This window comes from Sapajus apella, unplaced genomic scaffold, assembly GCF_009761245.1.
Source record: "Sapajus apella isolate SASKATOON/1434 unplaced genomic scaffold, GSC_monkey_1.0 scaffold6, whole genome shotgun sequence".
Taxonomy (NCBI): Eukaryota; Metazoa; Chordata; class Mammalia; order Primates; family Cebidae; genus Sapajus; species Sapajus apella.
This window is the reverse complement of record NW_022436946.1, coordinates 49,912,955-49,933,336: the sequence shown is the minus strand read 5'-3', so window position 1 is coordinate 49,933,336 and position 20,382 is coordinate 49,912,955. Positions and strand designations below refer to the sequence as shown.

At 39.5% G+C, this 20,382-nt stretch overlaps 1 protein-coding gene across 5 annotated transcripts in view; it reads right to left on the bottom strand.

Moving 5' to 3' along the window:
- Positions 1–4,115: 4,115 nt before the first annotated feature.
- Positions 4,116–20,382, bottom strand: part of FAXC (failed axon connections homolog, metaxin like GST domain containing) — a 77,284-nt gene continuing 61,017 nt past the window's right edge. For 4 of the 5 annotated variants that reach the window (XM_032275206.1, XM_032275209.1, XM_032275207.1 and 1 more), the window contains one exon: positions 10,246–13,061. In XM_032275206.1, coding sequence (XP_032131097.1) covers positions 12,772–13,061 — 290 coding nt within the window. In that variant the 3' untranslated portion in view covers positions 10,246–12,771. Of the gene's footprint in view, positions 5,926–10,236; positions 13,062–20,382 lie in introns of those variants that run through there. The other variant, XR_004267936.1, reaches the window with a different exon arrangement.

Below are 20,382 nucleotides of genomic sequence, written 5' to 3'. Positions count from 1 at the left end.
GATGGGAAGCTGGGAGATGTAGAAGTGTGTATCATCTGCTTGCAGATGGTGGAAAGCAATATGTAAGGTGAGCTCCTCCAGGCAGTGGCAGTTGAAGCCCTAAGAATCCTGTCATTTAAGGGTGTTTTCTCCTTTATTTTTTCAGTAATATCCCCAGGGCCCCTGTCTAAGAACTCAGGGTGGGTGAATTGTGTGGAACCAATGGTTATAACCATCAGAATTAAGGTGAACTGGCTGGGCACAGTGGCTCACACCTGTAATCCCAGCACTTTGGGAGGCTGAGGCAGGCAGATCTCCTAAAGTCAAGAGTTTGAGACCAGCCTGGTCAACATGGCAAAACCCCGTCTCTACTAAAAATACAAAAATTAGCTGGGCATGGTGGCGCACACCAGTAATTCCAGCTACTTGGGCGGCTGAGACAGGAGAATTGCTTGAACCGAGGAGGTAGAAGTTGCTGTGAGCCAAGATAGGGCCATTGCACTCCAGCTTAGGTGACAGAGTGAGACTCCATCTCAAAATAATAATAATAATAATAATAAAAGTGAACTGACCACATATAATTCACAAATCAGACAGGCCCCCTAATAGAGAATCAAGGAGTGTCTGAACATAGATCAAGGGCATGATGATACAGATCTGTATGTGTTCTGTAAGAAGGCAAACCCTGCATTACTAAGTGAGGGTGATTTAACAGAAGTTGATGAAGTTAAATCACTCCTAGTTCAACACAAGCAACTCCCAGTCTTTACAGCCTTCTACCCAGGAGGCTGTGTGATCCGATAGCAGAAGAGATAGAGTGGTGTCGAGCTAGTGTGAAAGCTACATTAATAAACCTAGACTCATTGCTTTCAAACTCTGGCCCTGCTGTTCACTTGGTATGAGAGCTCCAGCGAGTTATGTAACCTAACTTTGCCTCAGTTTTCTAATCGGCGGAGATGACAGTGATGGTGATGGTGATGGTGATGGTGATGGTGATGGAGATGATGGTGGTGGTTGTGGTGGTGGTGCTGGCGATGGTGACATTGGTAATGGTGGTGGTGGTGATGATGGAGCCACATGATGGTGATCATGGTGACAATGACAATGGTGAAAATGGTAGCACCTATTTTATTGTTCTGAGAATTCAATGAGTTAATATATGTAAGTTGCAAAGAACACAGTGTTTGGCACATGGTAAGTGATAGGTAAATGTCAGCTATTTTTAGTTGGTCAATAAGCTGTTTTCATTGATATGAGAATCAGCAAAGCATGAGGTAGGAAGGAAGGGGAGGATGGAAGGAGGTCTGAGCTAGAAGGTCTCTTGAAGATCACCCTGCAGGCCCCCTAATTTTATATAAGAAGATAATAGTGACATGCTCCAGGAGTTACTGACAATATCTTAAAGACAATTAAACATAATACAAATATAAGGTGCTAGTAATTTTTATTCTGTCTCTCGTTCTTCAGCTTATTTGCTTCAACTAGCTCTTCAGAGGCTTCACATTATCCCATCACAAGTTCCAGTCCTGTATTTGCTAATGGATCCTCAAATTCAGCGTGACTAAAACCAGACTCCACTTGCCCTGCAAACCCATTCCCCTTCCTCCACATTTCCCCTATCTGACAGCAGCATCACTACATTCCCCCATCTCAAGGGGTAGGAGCCTCAGCATTACCTTCACGTTCATCATCTCTTTCCACCTGCTGCTCCTCACATCCCAGGAGCCTCAGCGTTTCCTTGTGCACGCAGCTGCTCACTCCCACTCCCGGTCTCCACCACCCACTCCCCTTTGCACGCGTCTAGCTTCACTCTGAGCCCTGGGAATCAGCAGGTCTCATTGCTCTACCATGGCCTCTTCTCTGACTGTATTCAGGCTGTCCTCAGATGAGCCTTATTTAAATATTCTTTCATTGTGTTAGTCTCCTGCTCAAATACCCTCCTTACTCCCAAAGAGAAGACTTGTGTAGAGTCTGACCCTGTGTACTTCCTCCTCAATTACCCCAGTTCCCAAGCTGTGCCACCAGTGAATCTGGACTATTTGACTTTTGACTGTTTGACAGTCATATAGGATTTCCGCCATCTTCCGTTAAATCCCCCAGCTAAAGTTGGGAGGAGGCCTGTGATGGTGGAGAAGGAGGCAGCCAGGCCCCCATACAATCAATGCCTGTAAATCGGTAGAGTGGAGAAGGGGCCTGGGCCTGCATCTCCCTCACACAGACCCTCCCTCAACCCTCGCCCTTCCCGGGCTGCCTTTCATGTTTGTTTTCATCCAGGTTTACCTTGATACGATGTTGAGCCTGGGTTACCCAGTGTTTGCCGAGGCCGAACACACCCTGCAGTAGGTGGTTGTAACCCTCCAATCCTAACAGGCCCTGCACTGGAGACGACCCCCTAAGTCTTCATAACAAGAACACTGGCACTAAAATAGATGTCTTAGGCACACAGGGCAGCAACACACTAACTCCATAAGGAAGGAAGCTGGTTCTCTTTCCTTTTTATTTTTTTGAAAATCCGCTTTTATCCAAAGGATAAGCTACTCTGACCTTGATAGTTTTTAGAAGAAAGTCTGTTGCTAATGGGAACCAGCCCAGCTGTGAAGGATCTAATGAGTGCCTGCCAGTGACGTCATCTAGAAACAAATCAGGCAGCATCTGGGAGGGCAGGGAGACCAGCTGTTCCTCCTCTCCTCTAAAAGGAAAGAACTGAAATATGAAAAATTGAGTCAAGAAACAGTACAAATGCCAGCAAAACATGTATTTTAACGCTTCTGAGAGACCAGCACACTGGAAAAACAAATGACCCCCTTCCCTCTGAGGAGTCCTGAAAGCCAGGGCAGCAAAGCTTCCCTAACAGGACAGACGGGAAGGCCAGGAACTCATACAAGTTCTACAAGGGTCTAGAGCCAACTGACATTGAAGTAGATGAAGATCTATTTCAAAGCATTTCTGAGGACTGTCTATGTTAATAAACAGGGCTAAATAGTTAGAAATTAAAAGTCGAGAGAAATGGAGTCTAAAAAGATAAAAACCAAACTACAGGTTGAACATCCCAAATCCAAAAATCCAAAATCTGAAATGCTCCAAAATCCAAAATTTTTTGAGCACCAACATTACACTCAAATGAAATGGACATTGGATCATTTCAGATTTCCAATTTTGATTTCGGGATACTCAACTGGTATGATGCAAATATTTCAAAATCTGAGAAAAACCCAAATCCAAAACACTTCTGGTCCCAAGCACTCAGAAAAGAGATACTCAATCTGTATTATCACTGAAATGTGGGATTAGGGGGTTCTCTCATTTGCTACTTAACAGATATTCTCATGTTGAGAAGGGAGAGTTAGAATTTTGAGTGTTACCTGATTGTAATTTGCTTTAAATGGTAAAAAGCTAATATTTGAGTAACAGTATTATTTGACCAAACAGTTGGTCAAATTCTAAGATAGAATTTGAAACATCTGCATGTCTCTGTAGATCTTGACATGCCTATAGGCCTAGCTATCCTTTAAGGTTCATTACCATATACATGTGTGAATCACTACGTAGTAAGATTTGAATTTCCAAAATCTTGCTGTGAATCTCTGACCCCAATGACTTGAGCATAGCATGGCCATATTACTGTATGCCATTTTATCACCCCAAACCTCTTTCTTCATCTGTAAACTCTTCACCATAATTACTTTATTGAAGAGGCATGAAAACTAATTGAGACGGTATTTATGCAAGGAGAAATTGGTCTATTATAAGGCCCAGCCATAGTAAAGGTCTTAACATGTGCTCCAGCTCTCCCTCTCCTCCTTTTCTTCTCTCTACCAGTGGTTCTCACACTTCGTAACACTCTGAGGCACACTGGGCATGAAATAAAAGCAGGAGAGGATGGGACAGCATATTCCAGAGATCTGTTTTTCTTCTTGAAAGCCACTCATTTGAAATTCTATCAGAAAGTTATATGCCTAAAAAATTCATTACCTCTGTTTTAATTATACAAGAGCCTTACAACTAAAATATTCTCCCATTCATCTAAGAGGCCACCACTTAACAGTATATTAGATGTAAACATTTCAGATTTTCCCCATAAGCCTGAAGTTTAAACATTCAAATTTGCAAAAGAGAAGTAAATTGGAAAAAAGACATTCACAGAAAACTATTTCATATCCATTAGTTATCATTTACACATCAAATACATAAAGCATTAAGACCAAATATACAGATTTTCCACATTTATGTACAGTAATCAACATAGTGCACAATTCAAATCTATCTTACAATCAAGTGTACAAGTTTTAAATATGGCTTCATAAACTACTAATAAGTCTGCTAAAGTAACTCATAGGTCCAGAAATAAACACTGAAATGCCACCTTCATACTGGGGTCATCATTCAGCAAGATGCTAATCATTGTGTTTGCAAAACAGATGGTGCAGGTGTTTCCAGGTGGTGTCCACCCATCGGCCCCCAAGCAGCTGAAATGCGAGTTCAAATTATGCCAACATTGGCCCTTCCTATCTCAGATATCTGAAAATAAGTCTGTACATCTTCCACATTTGAAGACACAAGATTATAAACAAATAGAAAAAAAGACATGTAATCAGTGAGATGATGAATTGAATTACCAGGCATTATCAAAACATGTTTTTCAGATTGATGCTGAAATTCTCAGACAACACATCCCGTATTTGCATTATTTGGGTACCACCCCACCCCTACTTTCTTTCCTTGTTTTGCTTAAGTCAGTGTGTTGTTAAATCTTTCTGGAATTTTCAAGACATTCTAGATCAAGTGGTCCCAAAAGCAGAATTTAAAAGAGCAATCTTAAAGTTGACACTGAATTGTTCATCTTTCTCTTCCCCAACCAAAAATGCCTATTTTAGGTAAAAATAATTACATACCTTGACTTAAAATCATGTGTCCAAGCCTATTTTATATGTGCTTTGCCACAAATAGTATATACACATTTTCTAATCAATTACAGCCATCTGGGTGCTAACCCCTAAAGACCCCTTGTCCCATTCTCTAAAATCCATTGTGGACCAGAAAATATACTTTTAAAATTTCTATGTTTGCTATGGTTTTTAATGTTTACATCAGTACAACAGTATATACATATACAGCAGTGTATACATATATACATATATATATATCATAAAAAAATACATGGAGGGGCATGCTCAGAAAGTTTTACTGATGGGTGAATAAGCACAAAGTTTTGGAGACCACTGCCTAAATAGGGATGATCTGGGCTGTCTCCAAACATTTAAAGGGCTTCTCTAAAACAAAATGTAAATTACTGTGTACATTTTATATTTATAAAACAGAAGATAATATGCCGCACTTTTGAGAGACCAGAAGGAAATTCTAAAATTAAAAGAGTAAACGTATCAGGGCCAGACCCCCTAAGCTGCTATCTAAAGTCTCAGGCCTGGCTTCAGAAGGGGAATGGGGGACACAAGCATAGAAATTAAGAAAGACAAATGTTACTTCAACATTTCCTGGACTGGCCACTTGTATATTCACAGACAATTCTTCCCTACATAGATTGCATTTGTTTTTTATTTATAAACCTGTGCTTATTATTTTAGCAAGATGCCACCACCTAGAAAACTTTCAATTGCCTGATACATCTCTACCACAACCATACCACATAGTTGCTTGCAACTCTGACATTTGTTACTGTTTCTTCTCTCCTCCTACTCAGTTAAATTCTAATACCCCAAATGGAGGACTCAGACCCTCATTTTTCCAACCATCACCATGGAGAAACCATCACCCTCATCAGCATTTGAGCTGTCGAACATCGGCATGATGTAGATCACTGGGAAAAAACATGTGTTTACAATAAGCATGTTCTGATCCCACGAGGCTTATTACCGGCAATAAAATCATTTTGACAGCAATAACACAAACATGTCACCTCTACTGAAGCAGAAGTCTTTAGCCTTATTTCTGCAAAAAACAAATCCCAGATATAATTTTTAAAGGTAAAAATGCAATCATTTGGACATGGTTTATATTTTAATAAGTCAAATATAAACTCTTATAGAAGAGAAGCAAATATTAAAGATTCTGAAGTATGAAAGGGGAAAGTCATCAACTATTTTTTAAAGAGGAAGAAGATAGTAAACATTCAAATCATTCCTCTTTTTTAGCCCTCACTGAACAATTATATTCCCTCTGCTGTCTGTTTAGCCACCATTAAATAACACGGTAATTCAGAAGTTGGATCTTATTTTTTTAGAATTCATGGGGTAATTAAAAACAAAAAGGTACTAAAAAAGGAAAAAAGCTTAAGCATTATTAATAAATAAAAGTTACTCTATTCCAGAGCCACAAATAAAAACAAAAATAAATGCATGCCAGTCGGGGGGAGGGGGGGAGGTGAATTAGTCACATTTAGTAACATAACTTATAAAAAGTTAATTGATTATGATACATATATATATTGCTTTACAGTTAGTGGATTGTTTCAAAAATGCATGATGGCCATTAAGTTCATTGCTAAAATTAGTTGTGTACAGAAAACCAAAGTACTGTATCCATCTTTTACTTCAGATGACTTGTTTTCCCACTGAAATGGTCAGTTTGGTGCTGCTAGACCATATCTATAGGTTATTCATTTTATTATTGCAATGGTCCCCTTTATTTGTCTACCAATTTGACAACTAAGGCAATCATCCTCATGAAATTTGAGCATCGTAGTTTGTCATGGTCCGGCCAGCAGCAGGATTTTTAGAGGGCCTAAGTCTGGGGACAAGTTCCCTACATCGGCGAAAGCAGAATGTTTGAGGAGGTCACCCCGTCAGCTCCAAAACAACTGAGTCCCTTTTTTTAAATCTATGCTTCAGTACCCTCTATAATCATCTCTAACGGACAAGACTAATGTTGCTGGTTCCAGCAATCTAATCTCAAAGATTAAGGAAACTTTAATATCCTTAAGATATTCTTGGAAAGACAGGGACCAAATATCTGAGTTTCTGGTAAGGAATTCAGATGAGGAAAACATCCCACGTATGTTTGCATCTACCCCTGACACTAGCAAGAGTCTTACAGGCAAGAGGCTTCACCCTCCTCCCCACCAAGAAGATCCTTTTGAACTTCCCAAGTTATAGCCGGACCACTGGAAGCAACTGAATAAAGGTCAAGTACTTCACAGTCACATGCAATTGATCCCTGGACCTGTTAAAGATGGGTTCCCAGAGCCCAGCATTTAGCTTTGGAAGTATTTGTCATTGAATGGACTTTTGTCAGTTCTAGTATGACTTAAATAGCACTGCATATAAAGGAAAACAAAGGATCCTGGGTCATAGTCAGGAACAATAAAATAACTTTACTCTGTAAAAAAAAAAATAAAGGAAAGAAAGAAATAAGAATAACCTGAGTTGTTCCCTATCAACAAAAGGCACCCACCTTTTATTGAGAATACACTCAACAATTGTTGAATGAATGAATGAATGAATGAATACAGGAAAACCTGATTGTGCAGACCTTTCTCCTGTAAAGAAAAATCCAGCTTTTTTCCCCCACCTTCAGCCCAGACTGGTTGTCCTATCCATGCAGAAGCGGTGGGTTTCAGTGCTGAAATGAAGTACACTTGGCCCTGAACTCATTTTGATAGGTCAGTTTTGGGGTTGGTTAAAAGATAAATGACAACGACAACAACAAAATCCTGTCTCTTTCAAAACTCCAAACCTCCAAAACAGTATTTTCTCTAATAACCTAAGATAGCACTTCTTTTTTCTTTTCTGTCACTCAAGATACATTGAACATGGATAATAACAGAGATTACTTTTGCCTGAATAGCCTGTACCAATTTTTCTTCTCTCTGGCTATGTTAAAAACAAGAACAAACACAATGGTAACATTTAAAGATTACTTAGAACAAGACTTTTTAACTGGGGTCCATTAACCTCCTAAGGAAGCCACGCATAATTTCACAAGGTCTCTAAATTTCCTGAATTTATATGTAAAATTTTATATATTTGCATATATGTGTTTTTCTGGAAATAGGGTATAGAACTTTCATTAGATTATCAGTGGAGATCCTGACACCCAAAAAGTGAAAAAAATCACTATTTAATGGTATGTGACCCACTCTCTGAGTGTCTTTCCCATGTGACCTTCAGTGGGCACTTCATCGAGGTTGGGCGGACTGTCAAGGAGTTCTGCCAGCAGGAGGCGGAGCCCATGTGCAAGGAGAGCGACCACATCCACATCATCCTGCTGGCCCAGGCCCTCAGTGTGTCCATCCAGGTGGAGTACATGGACCGCGGCGCGGATGGCGCCACCAACCCGCACATCTTCCTGGAGGGCTCCGAGCCCAAGGTCTACCTTCTCTACCGGCCTGGACACTACGATATCCTCTACAAATAGGGCTGCTCCCGGGCCGCTGCTGCCCTGCCTGTCCCCTCTGCCAGGCGCTAGACATGTACAGAGGTTTTTTTGTGTGTGTTTGTAAATGGTCCTATTTCACCCCCCTCTTTCTGTCACACAACGCCCCCCCCCATGTTTTATTAAAGGGGGTGCTGGTGGTGAAAAAAAAAAAAAGGAAATGATGAGTGCTTCATTTTCAAAGGAAGAGATTATAATCAGCTAGGAAGCCTTCATGTAAAGCTGAGAAGTCAGACCTTGAGAGATGGGCATGACTTAGGCCAGCGGAGCAGAGAATAGGACATTTCAGGAGAAGGACTGGCATGAGCAGAGGCACAGAGGTGGGGCACGAGACGTGTTTAGGCAATGGCAAATGGATCAGCCTGACTGCACTGGGTGGCTCCCATGAGGAGCTATGGAGACAAGGTAAATAAAGTGGGAATACCAGACCCTAAGAGTATCCCCTCACCCTGAGGCAATGCACACCCCATCAGGGCCAAAGAGCTTTTCACAAAGATTAATCCATTGGTGGTAGGTGGAATGGAACAGGAAAGTGGCCAAGTATGTAAAAGAGGCTAGAGAAGGTCTAGGCAAAAGGAGATGCCCTGAAATCAGAGTTCTGTGCTGTTGTATTTGCCACTCTACAACTAGTATAGATCCCAGGGCCAGGCACTGGGTAGGGGCTCCATAAATATTCAGCAAGTGAGGGAATGGGCATAGGTTCTTTAAAAGATACATAAGAAAGTATGAGGAGTCTTGGTGATTTGGGAATCCATCTTGCTATTCTTCACAGAGTCTAGCAATGCCCTGCGCAGAGTAGATAACTGATGAAAGGTTTCTGTTATTGGCCTTGACCAGGCTGACTGGACATGGACAAAAGTGAAGTAGGATTCCAAGCAAAGAATGTCTGGAAGTGTGCTGGTTCTGTGAACACAGGGTGACTTCTCAGGTAACATGCATTTTATAAGACAACCAAGCCAAGGTGGTGTAATGGAAAGAACCATCAAGGGCAAGATGGTATAATAGAAAGAAACCATCATGGGCAAGATGGTGTAGTGGAAAGAACCATCACTGACCTCAGGTTTTGTGTTCTGCCCTTCAAATAAGTATATATGTGACACCAAGCCAATAAGGTGCTTTCTACAGCTGATTTTTGGCACAGCTATACATTTCGATGACTCTACAGTTTCTCTCAAACAAATCTAAGCAAGACCAATGAGGCTAAACTCCTTAGTATGTCTGTTCCTTGAACCCTAACTGTTTCACAAAAACATACCCTAATGCCTCAGTATACATGGCCAGGGCTCACTTGAGGACGTGACTGCAGTTGTGATTTAAGTCCAAGTTGTTCTAAGTCTCAGATCAGTCTTCTGAATAGCCCACAGCCTTGGTAGTATCACTTTCCACAATTCATTAGGTAGCAACAGCAAAATGGTAAATGCTGACAATATAGTTCATATATATTGTCCTTATATCTGTTCTGATGGATAGTAAAGCATATTGATTCTGCTCATTCATCTTGATGAGGGAGGGTGCAAGTGGGCAAAGAGAGGTGGATACAAGAGCTTGATTTACTTTTACAATGAGAGGTAAAAAAGAACAAATAGCCCATGGGTCTTTTGTCCAACCAAAAATATCTGTTAACATTAAAGATCACATACTTCAAGTTAACTCCCAGCAAAAAGGAAACAGAATTTAAACAAGAAGCCAGATGACTAAAATGTCCCTTAACTTCTTATTGTTTTTTCTTATAATTAGCACCTGTTCGTGAAATTGGAGAACATTTCAAATCTGGGTAGCTTAAGAATGAATCACAGGAAATCAAAGCCTTCTGGTTAAAGATCCACACCGTGGTGACTTTGTCTTGGTTATTTTGTTTGCATAACCCACCTTGGGAAAGTAAAGCTAGGGCATATATTCCAGGGATCGAAATTAAGTTAACACCTACAAAATGTTGAGTGCCCAGTCATAAGCTGTCAAGCAAGTGCCCAAGACTCCAGGTAGCAATGTCCATTCACGCCCCTGCAGGAGGTACCTGGATGGAATGACTTATTTTACAACTTCATTTTCAAAGTTGGTTCTCCACATACTTGTATTCCAAGTAATACAAAATTAAAAACATATATGAATCTACATTCTCATAACTTGATCAGCCTTTGAGAGAAAATATATCACACTTGGTACTGTACAGTAAGAATAAATTGTTTACAGAAAAAAATTCAAATACATTTCTTTTCAGCTGAAATGTGGTGGGGAAAAGAAAACCCATGCTTTGTGGATACAGGTCTACGGTCCACATGTTCATTATATTCATATTCTCCCTAATCACAAAGAAGTGCCACAGTTGGCCTTAAAACACACTTGCTAGAGACAGGGGAGGCAAACAGTCCTCCCAAACGACGCTGGAGCCTCAAAACAGGCTTATCCACTCACATCTTCTCCACCACATTCTTATTAGGCATCAAACGGTCCCTTTAAATAAGAAGGGTTTTATTAAAACCCTTATTAATAATAAGATTTTAAAAACTAAGTTTCCCATGGAATAAGAATTTCTAACTTGGGGTATCTCAGCATGTATTCCCAGGTACATATGCCCTATGCAATTGCTTAAGAGGTAAGTAAACAGTCTCAAAAACTCTTCTCCCTTTACCTCTTTGTGAATCTACAGTAGTCTTTTAAGATGATTTTGCAAAGCTATATTCAAAAAGAGGTGTTTTTTTTTTTTTTCAAGTAAAGTACATGGATTTCTCAGAAGTTGCCTTTAAGAAGTGCCTCTTTAACCCCATAATGAACAATCCTTATGTTGGTCAGAAGCAAAGCAGTTTCATTTGCAATTGTAAATTCTTAATACTGGCTCTCCTAGGCCAAATCCACAACCATCACCCAGGATCGTTGCCCCATATTTCCCTGGAAAATGTCCTAAGTCAAAAAAAAAAAAAAAAAAAAAAAACTTTGGAAATATGGTGCCTTCACAAACATGGGTAAGCCAACATTTCATAGAATACTATAGAGAAAGAGAGAAAGAACGGGGAAGACACAGGAAAAACATTAAGACTTGTTCTCAGGATTGCTCTCCTCTCACTGGGCAGTGGCCGAAAACACCAGATAAGTTGCATTAATAAAACTGCATATAGTCTATCACTGAACAGAGTGCTTTGATACAAGTATCATCCTGCTACTTCATCTTTTCAATATATCTCTGCAAGGTTTGTTTTCAAAAAGACATTACAAGTTGGCAAGCCTCTGCTTACAAAAATCAATCAAATACTTTCCCCTTCACCTCTATGAAACCCGCTGTGTTCCTGAGATTTATTCTCCTCAAATAAATCAAACATAGGCAACTTAACACTCCGGAGTCAACACAGAACATGCGTGAGTTCAGGCAATGAAAGAACCACTTTTCTGCAAATACACAGTAGAATTGAAAACTGTTTGTAGCTATCGATAATTTGTAAAAACATTTCCAATGTTCTTTGAGCAAAAGATTTTGATTCAACCAAGATAACAGAAAGGGATGATGACAAAGTCCTAAGTGTACCTTTGTGTGCATTTCAGCTTTTGCAAGTGACTGTGGTGGTGGTTGCCTGGATATGGAATTCCTTTGCCCTCAAATCTTCACATGCATGAAGTGCAATAAAGAATAAAATGCTGTGTTTATGTTGCACCACTTCCAAGAGGTTTAAAGCGCCAAAAGAATGTTATCACATGAATCCCCACAACACCCCTGTGAGGTAGGTAGGTGGAGAGTATTGTCATCCCCACTTCGCAGGTGGGAGAAATGAGGCACACATTAGTTAATAACAGATTTGCTCAAAATCACACAGCTAGTCACTGGCAGGGCTTAGAATAAAACATATACTGATTAGCACCTAGCACGGTGCTTTGCACATAGTAGGTGTTTGTTGAATATCTGTGGATTTTATTTGACTTACGTCTCAACATACAATATACACACATAAAGTACAAGCAGCCACCAGAAAACATTTATCTCCTACACTTTTTCTGATGATATCTCTCATTACTTCAAATCCTGGTGGATGAAGGAGGTTCAAGAATCCATCTCACAACTAAGACCTCAGGATGAAGAGGATCATCATAAACACTATCAGCTGGCAACCCGCTCTGATACTTGCTCTACCACACAGTATTATTAATAGTTTTCTAATGAAAACAAAAATGGATTTCAGGAACCATGCTGACATTATTATTTTTTTTTTTTGCCTGTTTGTTTTAAATGAAGTCATCTGAATGGTTCTGTGTTTTTGTTTGTACAAAAAAGAAATAAGGCTGCTATAGTCCACTTAGCATGTGAAAACTGTGCCAAGCACGAAGATCTCCTCCCAGCTCGGATGGAATGCTACCTGGGAAAATGGACCGACCCAGGGAATGGCAGATCCCAAAGAAGAGGGTCAGCGAGGCTGGACATCACTTGCACTGTTCGTGGTCTGTATAGTCATCCATGTCCACATCCGAATCAAAGAGTGAGTGTCCGGTAAAATCCGTGTCTGGGGTTCTGGAAAAACTGTTTTCTGCTCCCTCATCTTCAAAGGTCTCTGTCCTTGAGTAAAAGCTAAAATCCAGCAGCGGAGTGTGGGTTTTGCTGCCTTCGCTGCTCTCCTCAGACTCATAGATGGTATTATCGTCATCATGGTGCCACTCTGGCCAGAATTTCCTCCGTATCCTCTCACAGTACATGGCAAGGTTGATCAGCTCACCTGCAGTGTGGCAAGGAAAGCAAAGGTTAGTTCTCAAAGGCAGCAGTCTACCACTTCTATGGTCTGTGTTCCCCCAAAATTCCAATGTTGAAATCCTAACTTCCAATGTGATGGTCTTAGGAGGTGGGGCCTTTAAGAGGTGGTTAGGTCATGAGAGCCAAGTGCCCTCATAACAGAGGCCAGAGAGAGCTGCCTTCCCCCTTTTACCATGTGAGGACACAGCGAGGCAGCACTGTGTCCAGGTGCAGGAAGCCGGCCTTCACCAGGAGGCAGGCCCAGCAGGCAGGCCCTCACCAGAGTCAGATCCTGAATTGGTCAGCATCATAATCCTGCACTTCCCACTATGATCCCGGATGTCCCAGACTCCACAACTGTGAGAAATACATTCCTGTTGTTTACCAGAAACCTAGCTTACAGCATTCTGTGAGAGAGGCCCAAACTAAGACATCCAGCCACTGGGCTTTCTGGGAAACTGGAATAATGAGGCAAGGTAAACATTATTTTTCCATAAAGATACTGTGAAAATATTTAGGCTTTTAAGCACATAATAAAAACGGTAAGTGAGAAAAGTTAAATTCAGTGAGTGGGCTGAATGAAATGAAGAAATGAGTCTGACGATGATAAGTGGTGGGGTAGTTTATCCAAAACGGCAGATAAACTACCATCATTTGGCTTTATGAAGCATTTTATTATTTTATGTTTGCATATGAAAAAAACTAATGATTTGATTGGTTCATATATAAATTATATTCCATGAAAACATATCAACTGCTGGTTGCATTAAGTCAGCCAGAAGTAATCATTTACTCCACAAATTTTTGCAGTGCACTATGGGCTGAGTACTATGCCAAACAGTTGTAAAAAGTTATGTTAGGATATAAACTTTTCTGCCCAAAAAAACCATTAAATGGATAACTCAGAATTGTCTTTATGGATAAGTGTGCCTGCAAACACACTTAGTATAAGATATTTTTAAATTTTTATATGAAATTAAACAGCGGTACACAGTATCCAGGTCCTACTCAGTCACTGAACTATATACTTCTTTTCCATGTGAATCAAAGAAACTCTTGCGTTAAGTCACTATTACTGTCTAGGCATTTGTCTGAAATATGACACTATATCTGGCCTTCATTTCCTAATTCCAAATGAAAAAGAAAGAAAGAGGGTGAGTTTCTCCTTTTGATCCAGCAGATGGCAACATTGCTTATAAATATATGATTTGCTACTATCTCTTATAGGACATTATTACTCTAAGAATATCTTTGGATTTTTTTAAGTTATATAAACATTCACATAATGTGTAAATAATCCATGCTTCAGTGCTGAAAATTAGAAATAACAGATAAGCAAAAACTAAAAGCATTACCAATAATCCCATTCCCCACAATAACATTTTCATTTATGTTCTCCAGAAATGTACATATTTACATATATTTACATGTGCTATATAGGATTTACTATATATTCTTTTTCCTATCCTACTTTTCACTTAATAACATGTAATAAAAACCTCTGAACTTCACACTCTGACCACAATGATAACTGCACAGTATGTTATATGGCTTCATTTCGTCTTTACCAATCCCCATCACAGGTCATTTAGGTTGTTTCTATATTAATGGTTTTGTTGATTATACTTTGTCACTACTCTATTTCATTTTTCTGTTAAGGAAAATAACATATTCTCATTTTGGAAAATTAGAATTAGTCTGTATAGAGAAACTGTACAAATACATAAGAAGAAAATTAAAAGTACCCATGATTTCATCAATCCAAGATAATCACAATTACCATTTCGTGTAACTTCTTTCAGTATTTTTCTATTTATCTATTGCAATTATTATTACATGTTATCTCCTGTAACATTAATGTACATTTTCCCATGTCATTAAAATTTTTCAAAACTTGCTTACATCCCCTGCAAAACGTAACAAAGTAAATCCCCCTGCTTCATGGATCCCACAGACTTGTACTGGTTCCAGGTCACCATTTCCAGTCTTCTCAGATTACAACAGTTCAACCCTCGCTATGTAAAAGTCTATTCTCTTTCAGAAGATATTTGTGCACATGCTCAGGAGCCAGAAAGTGAAAAGTCAACACCATTGCTCCTTTTGAGGAGATGCAGCATGAGGACATGAGGACAGTCATGAAACGCCTCTCCAGGTATTGCTGCCTATCCTGGGGAACCAAGAATTGAATAAAGATGTGAAGGCAGCAGCAAGAGGAAAAAAAGGTCTAACTGGGGAGGTAAAGAGACGTCAAAGATGAAATACAGTCACTTCACAGTAGTACCTGGGGCCAGCCCTATTTGACTCAATCAAATCCATTCTTTACGAGCTTTTCCTACAGAAAATCAGAATCTATTCACAAAATCCACTGGCTCTATGACTGTCACTTCTTACATAGCTTTTCTTTCTACAGCCTTGTTTCTTCACCTTTCTCCAGAAAAGTTGCCTGCTCTGTAACCATGTGACATTAATACCACTTCAGTATGCAATAACAAAAATTAATAATTATAATAGCAAACCGTTATATAGTCCTGACTGTGTGCCAGGCACTTAAAGTGCTTCACTCACCTGTTGAATTCATATTAACCTCCTTAGTCCTCATGCCCTTCACCTCCACTCAACTCTCTACTGATGAGCTAACAGCATGGCCTGGGAATTAGTAGTAGTGCACTACCTGTCATGGAATATTTTTCTGTAATTATTCTTGAGGTCTCAAGATTTGTGAGGGGAGAGGTGCCTCCCCCTAATGGCAATGTGCTGTCATGAAAGAGGTGAACATTCCAACATGTAGTTGAGAAAGGGTTTGCTTTGATGAGCAAGAGCTGGGAGCCCACATATTCCTCAGTTCCTGCACCTGATAAAGAGTGAAACAGAAAGTGGATATCTGTAGTTGGGTTTTATCTTCTTCTGGCTTTGCCTATATCTTCCTGTGCCTAAAGTCTCTGTCAGCTGAGTGACTTAACATGCTATTGGACAAAAGCACAGAAAAAGGTGGCAGCAGAAACAGGTTGTGTTGAGTATCTGTGTGTGTGTGTGTGTGTGTGTACACGTGCGTGTGTGCGCGTGCGAGAGAGATAAACCTGTGTTAATATAAATGCCTATACAGGCCAGGCGCAGTGGCTCATGCCTGTAATCCCAGCATTCTGGAAGGCCGAGGTGGGCAGATAACCTGAGGCCAGGAGTTTGAGACCACCCTGGCCAACATGACAAAACCCCCTCTCTACTAAAAAACAAAAATCAGCCAGGTGTGGTGGCAGGTGCCTGTATTCCCAGCTACTTGGAAGGCTGAGGCAGGAAAATCACTTGATCCCGGGAGGCGAAGACTGCAGTGAGCTGAGATCTTGCCTTTGCACTCCAGCGTGGGAGATAAGAGTGACACTCTATCTTAAAAAAAACAAAAGCCTATACAGAAGACATAAACTTTGCAAAATGATAGAGAAACTGCATTTCTTCAAAGTGTAGTCGACAATCAGGTAGTAACACTGGTTTAAAAAAGTCTGATAACGTCCAACGCTGATGAGGATGTGGACAGTCAGGCACTGCACTACGTGGCTGGCAGAGGTATACATTGCTATAACATTTTTTGGAAAGCAATCTGATGTTATCTATCAAAATTTTAAATTTGCATATCTCATGGCCCAGTATTCCACTTTTAATACTCTATTCAACTATAATGAAAGCAGTGGTATGTAAAGATACATGTACATGAATACCAAATGAATCTTTTTAATTTAAAAAATTAAAAAAAAAGAAGAAAGAAAATGATGGAAACAGCCTGAATGTCCATCAATAGGTATTGATTGAATAAATTAAGGTGCATCTATGCTATAGAATATTGTGAGGTTATTAAAATGATATGATGTTCTGTTAAGTGAAAAAAAGAAGTTATGGATAATGCGTATAATTCCATTGTTTAGTTTAAAAAAAGTAAAAACAAACCAAAACACCTACATATGCATACGTAAATCTGTATATGAAAAAGGCACAAAAGGATTTACATTCAATCCTTAATATTGATTATTCTATAGAAATAATATTGGACATGGATGAAGAGAAGGTCATAAGTTTTTTAAACTATGCCTTTGTAACTCAACTTACTGTAACAATCATGTATTACTTTTCAAATCTATAAATCCAATAAAATAAATTGGTAAAAAAACACAGTGATATTCTCAGACAACTTGAGAGGATGTTTATCAGAAAGCCAAGTGCCCGTCTACCCAGAAGATAATCCCAGGTAGAATAAAGAACTTTTCTCTTACAGTTTCTCAAATGGAAATACCCTCCCTGCTCTTTGAAAAAAGTGACGTTTTATATTCCTATATCCTCTAATTTCTCTAATAATCAAAACATTCTGTACAATTTGATGCCAAAAACATTGTCAACCAAACCCAGAATCCAGAACTAAGCTTCTCCCAGCTGCCAATCACTCAAGGCAGGAATGCAGATGAGAGAGAAGCCTGCCAATGTCTCCCAGCAGCACCCACCAGCCCTTGGTCACGAACCAGCAAATAACTTGGAAAACACAGGCCAACATCCAAACATACACATTTGCTCTACACGTATTTACTCAGCACCTCCCTGTTCCAGATCAGGCGCTGACTATACTCTTGTTTGCTCCTTTTAGCATCTGTCATGCATGCAAAGAGGACGCTGAGCATATATCCTCTTCAGAAAAGTTCCCAAATTACTTGAATACTCTAGTGAAAATATCCCCTTTGCCTGGTCTCCTCGAAGCTAAAAAATATTAACTCACAGATCTCCAAATACAAAGACCAGCCAAGGTAACTTGATCCAGCCCTTCCCTGAAACCCAAATCCCCTCACGACAACCTCTTCCTGAACACTTCCCTCCAGATGGAGAACAGTAAGAGTACAGGAGTGAGGAAACATTTACATGCTGGTCAAGAAGAGGCAGCATTTTTTCTACTTTTTAATCTATCAAGTAATGAGTAAAAAAGACATTTAAATACAATAAATAACTGCTGGTAAAAATTGCTGAATGAGGTTTTTCCTAGAGCACAGAAGGTTGTGCTCCTCCTAATTCAGAAAATCGCATTAAGGTCTGTGGTTTTGATAGGACTCTGGAGGACACAGGCAGACAGGCTGCAGAGCTCTTGACCCATCGTGGCTTCAGTTTCAGTTTCACTTTTCTCAGCTTTCTTAAGCTCTCCACATCTGTTTTAAGGAGTGTCTCAATCCACATGCAATTCTCTAAGAGCCCTGATTAAAATATCAAATCTGACTCCATATTAAGAATGTTGCTAATCATAAAACTGAGTTTTTTTTGGTATCAAAATGGCAAAAAATTCAAAATAAATTATATTCAATCCTAATGGACAAAAATTGGAAGTACTTTCAGAGTTTTCTCATGAGAATATAAATTGTGTAATCTTACTAGAAAGCAATTTAGCCATGGAGACCAAGAGCTTATGCCCTTTGAGAGAGTAATTACCGAACAAGAAATTTAGCCTAAGGAAATAACCAGAGATGAGCAAGAGTATATATTTATAACAATGTTCATTATAGAATATTAGTAAAAGTTATTTAAAACAACCCACAAGAAGTCCAGAAATAGATTAGTCACATAAATTACCATGTAGCCATAGGATAGGATATTATGCAACTACTAAAAATACCATTTTGAAGAGTATTTCATGACAAGGGAAATGACCAAAATACACAGTTAATTTTAAAACTTTAGGTTATAATTGTATCAACATTATGGTCCCAATCTAAAAAAAAAAAAAAAAATATATATATATATATATATATATACTTATATTTGATAAAAGATCTGCTACATACCACAATATCAGAAATCATTCTCTGTGAAAGATGGTGTCACAAGTTATTTTTTATTCTTTTAAAACTTTTCTATATTTTCTAAATTTTCTCCAGTAAGCAAATTATTATTCATATTTACATCTCTATCCAGATAGATATATGCATACATAAGTATATTCAAAGCCTGTCCTTGGAGTTCTACACCAGCCTGACCAACATGGTGAAACCCCATCTCTACCAAAAATACAAAAATTAGCCAGCCATGGTGGCACACTGCTGTAATCCCAGCTACTCAGGGGGCTGAGGCAGGAGAATCGCTTGAACCAGGAGGCGGAGGTTGCAGTGAGGTAAGATCACGCCACTGCACTCCAGCCTGGGGCGACAGAGCAAGACTCCATCTCAAAAAAAAAAAAAAGCTTGTCCTCCTGCTCATCTAAATGAAGGAAAATTTCACACTATTCTACATGGTTCCAAAAGTAGCTGTGTGGCTTTGTAAATAATACATTGGACCAAAAAACTAATATTCATCCAAACACACTCACAATAAGGCAAGGCCTAGTGGTGCTTCTGCCATTCCAACGCTAAGGCAGAAAACTGCCTGAATCCAAGCCATTCACAACCCTGGGTTTCAGCCAGCTCTAAAATCTCCAGGCTCCTTGTTGTTTCTACTTAACCCTTCTCATGCTGCCTCTTGAGAAGGTCTCTATTACAGAGACAGCAAAGGCAGGGAAAGAGGTCGAGAGCAAATTACAGCAGTAGTAGTTTGGCTGCACGTTATCAACTCCAATCCAAAGATTTAGAAGGGGTATGGAAGCTAATGCCAAAAATGGGATTTAGAGATCCCTGTGGACGTTAATAATTCATGCTACACCAGTAGTCAGGGAAAGCTGGAAGCTACTTTAAGAATCAAAGTACATGCAACTATGTGCCAAAAGCCCCTTCAGACGATGGTGTCAGATTCCCCAGATGTGCATGAGGCCCAAAATCAATCCTCGAAAAAGGCTGATCATTTCTTTAAAAAAAAGACACTAAATGCCTCAAGTCCTTTCAGGAAGTAATAGAGAAAATGGCCAAATCATAAACAAAAAAATGCATCCTTTCTGAAAAAAGGAATTCTATACAGTCTGTGAGTTCTACTGATAATGGGTCCCTAAATACTTCAGACTAAATAACAGATGACCACAATAGTGTGTGTGTGTGTGTGTGTGTGTGTGTGTGCATAGTTGTGTATTCAGGGATGTGGTTGGGTAGAAGTATAGGCATATCTGTACAAGTGAGTGTGTGTGGGGGGTTTACAGAGCATTTGAGTAGATGTGGGTGGGTGTGTACATGGGGGTCTGTAAGGATGGTATGGTGGGAGAATGGGGGGAAATAGAGGAATAGAGAATGGACATAAAACACAGCCCTAAATTAACTACAAGGAATCAATATCGTTTAGCCCACTATGGAAAAATATGATTAAAATAAAGGGAAACTAATATTTTAAATGCCACAAACCTCACCAATGTGATAACATATTTAATT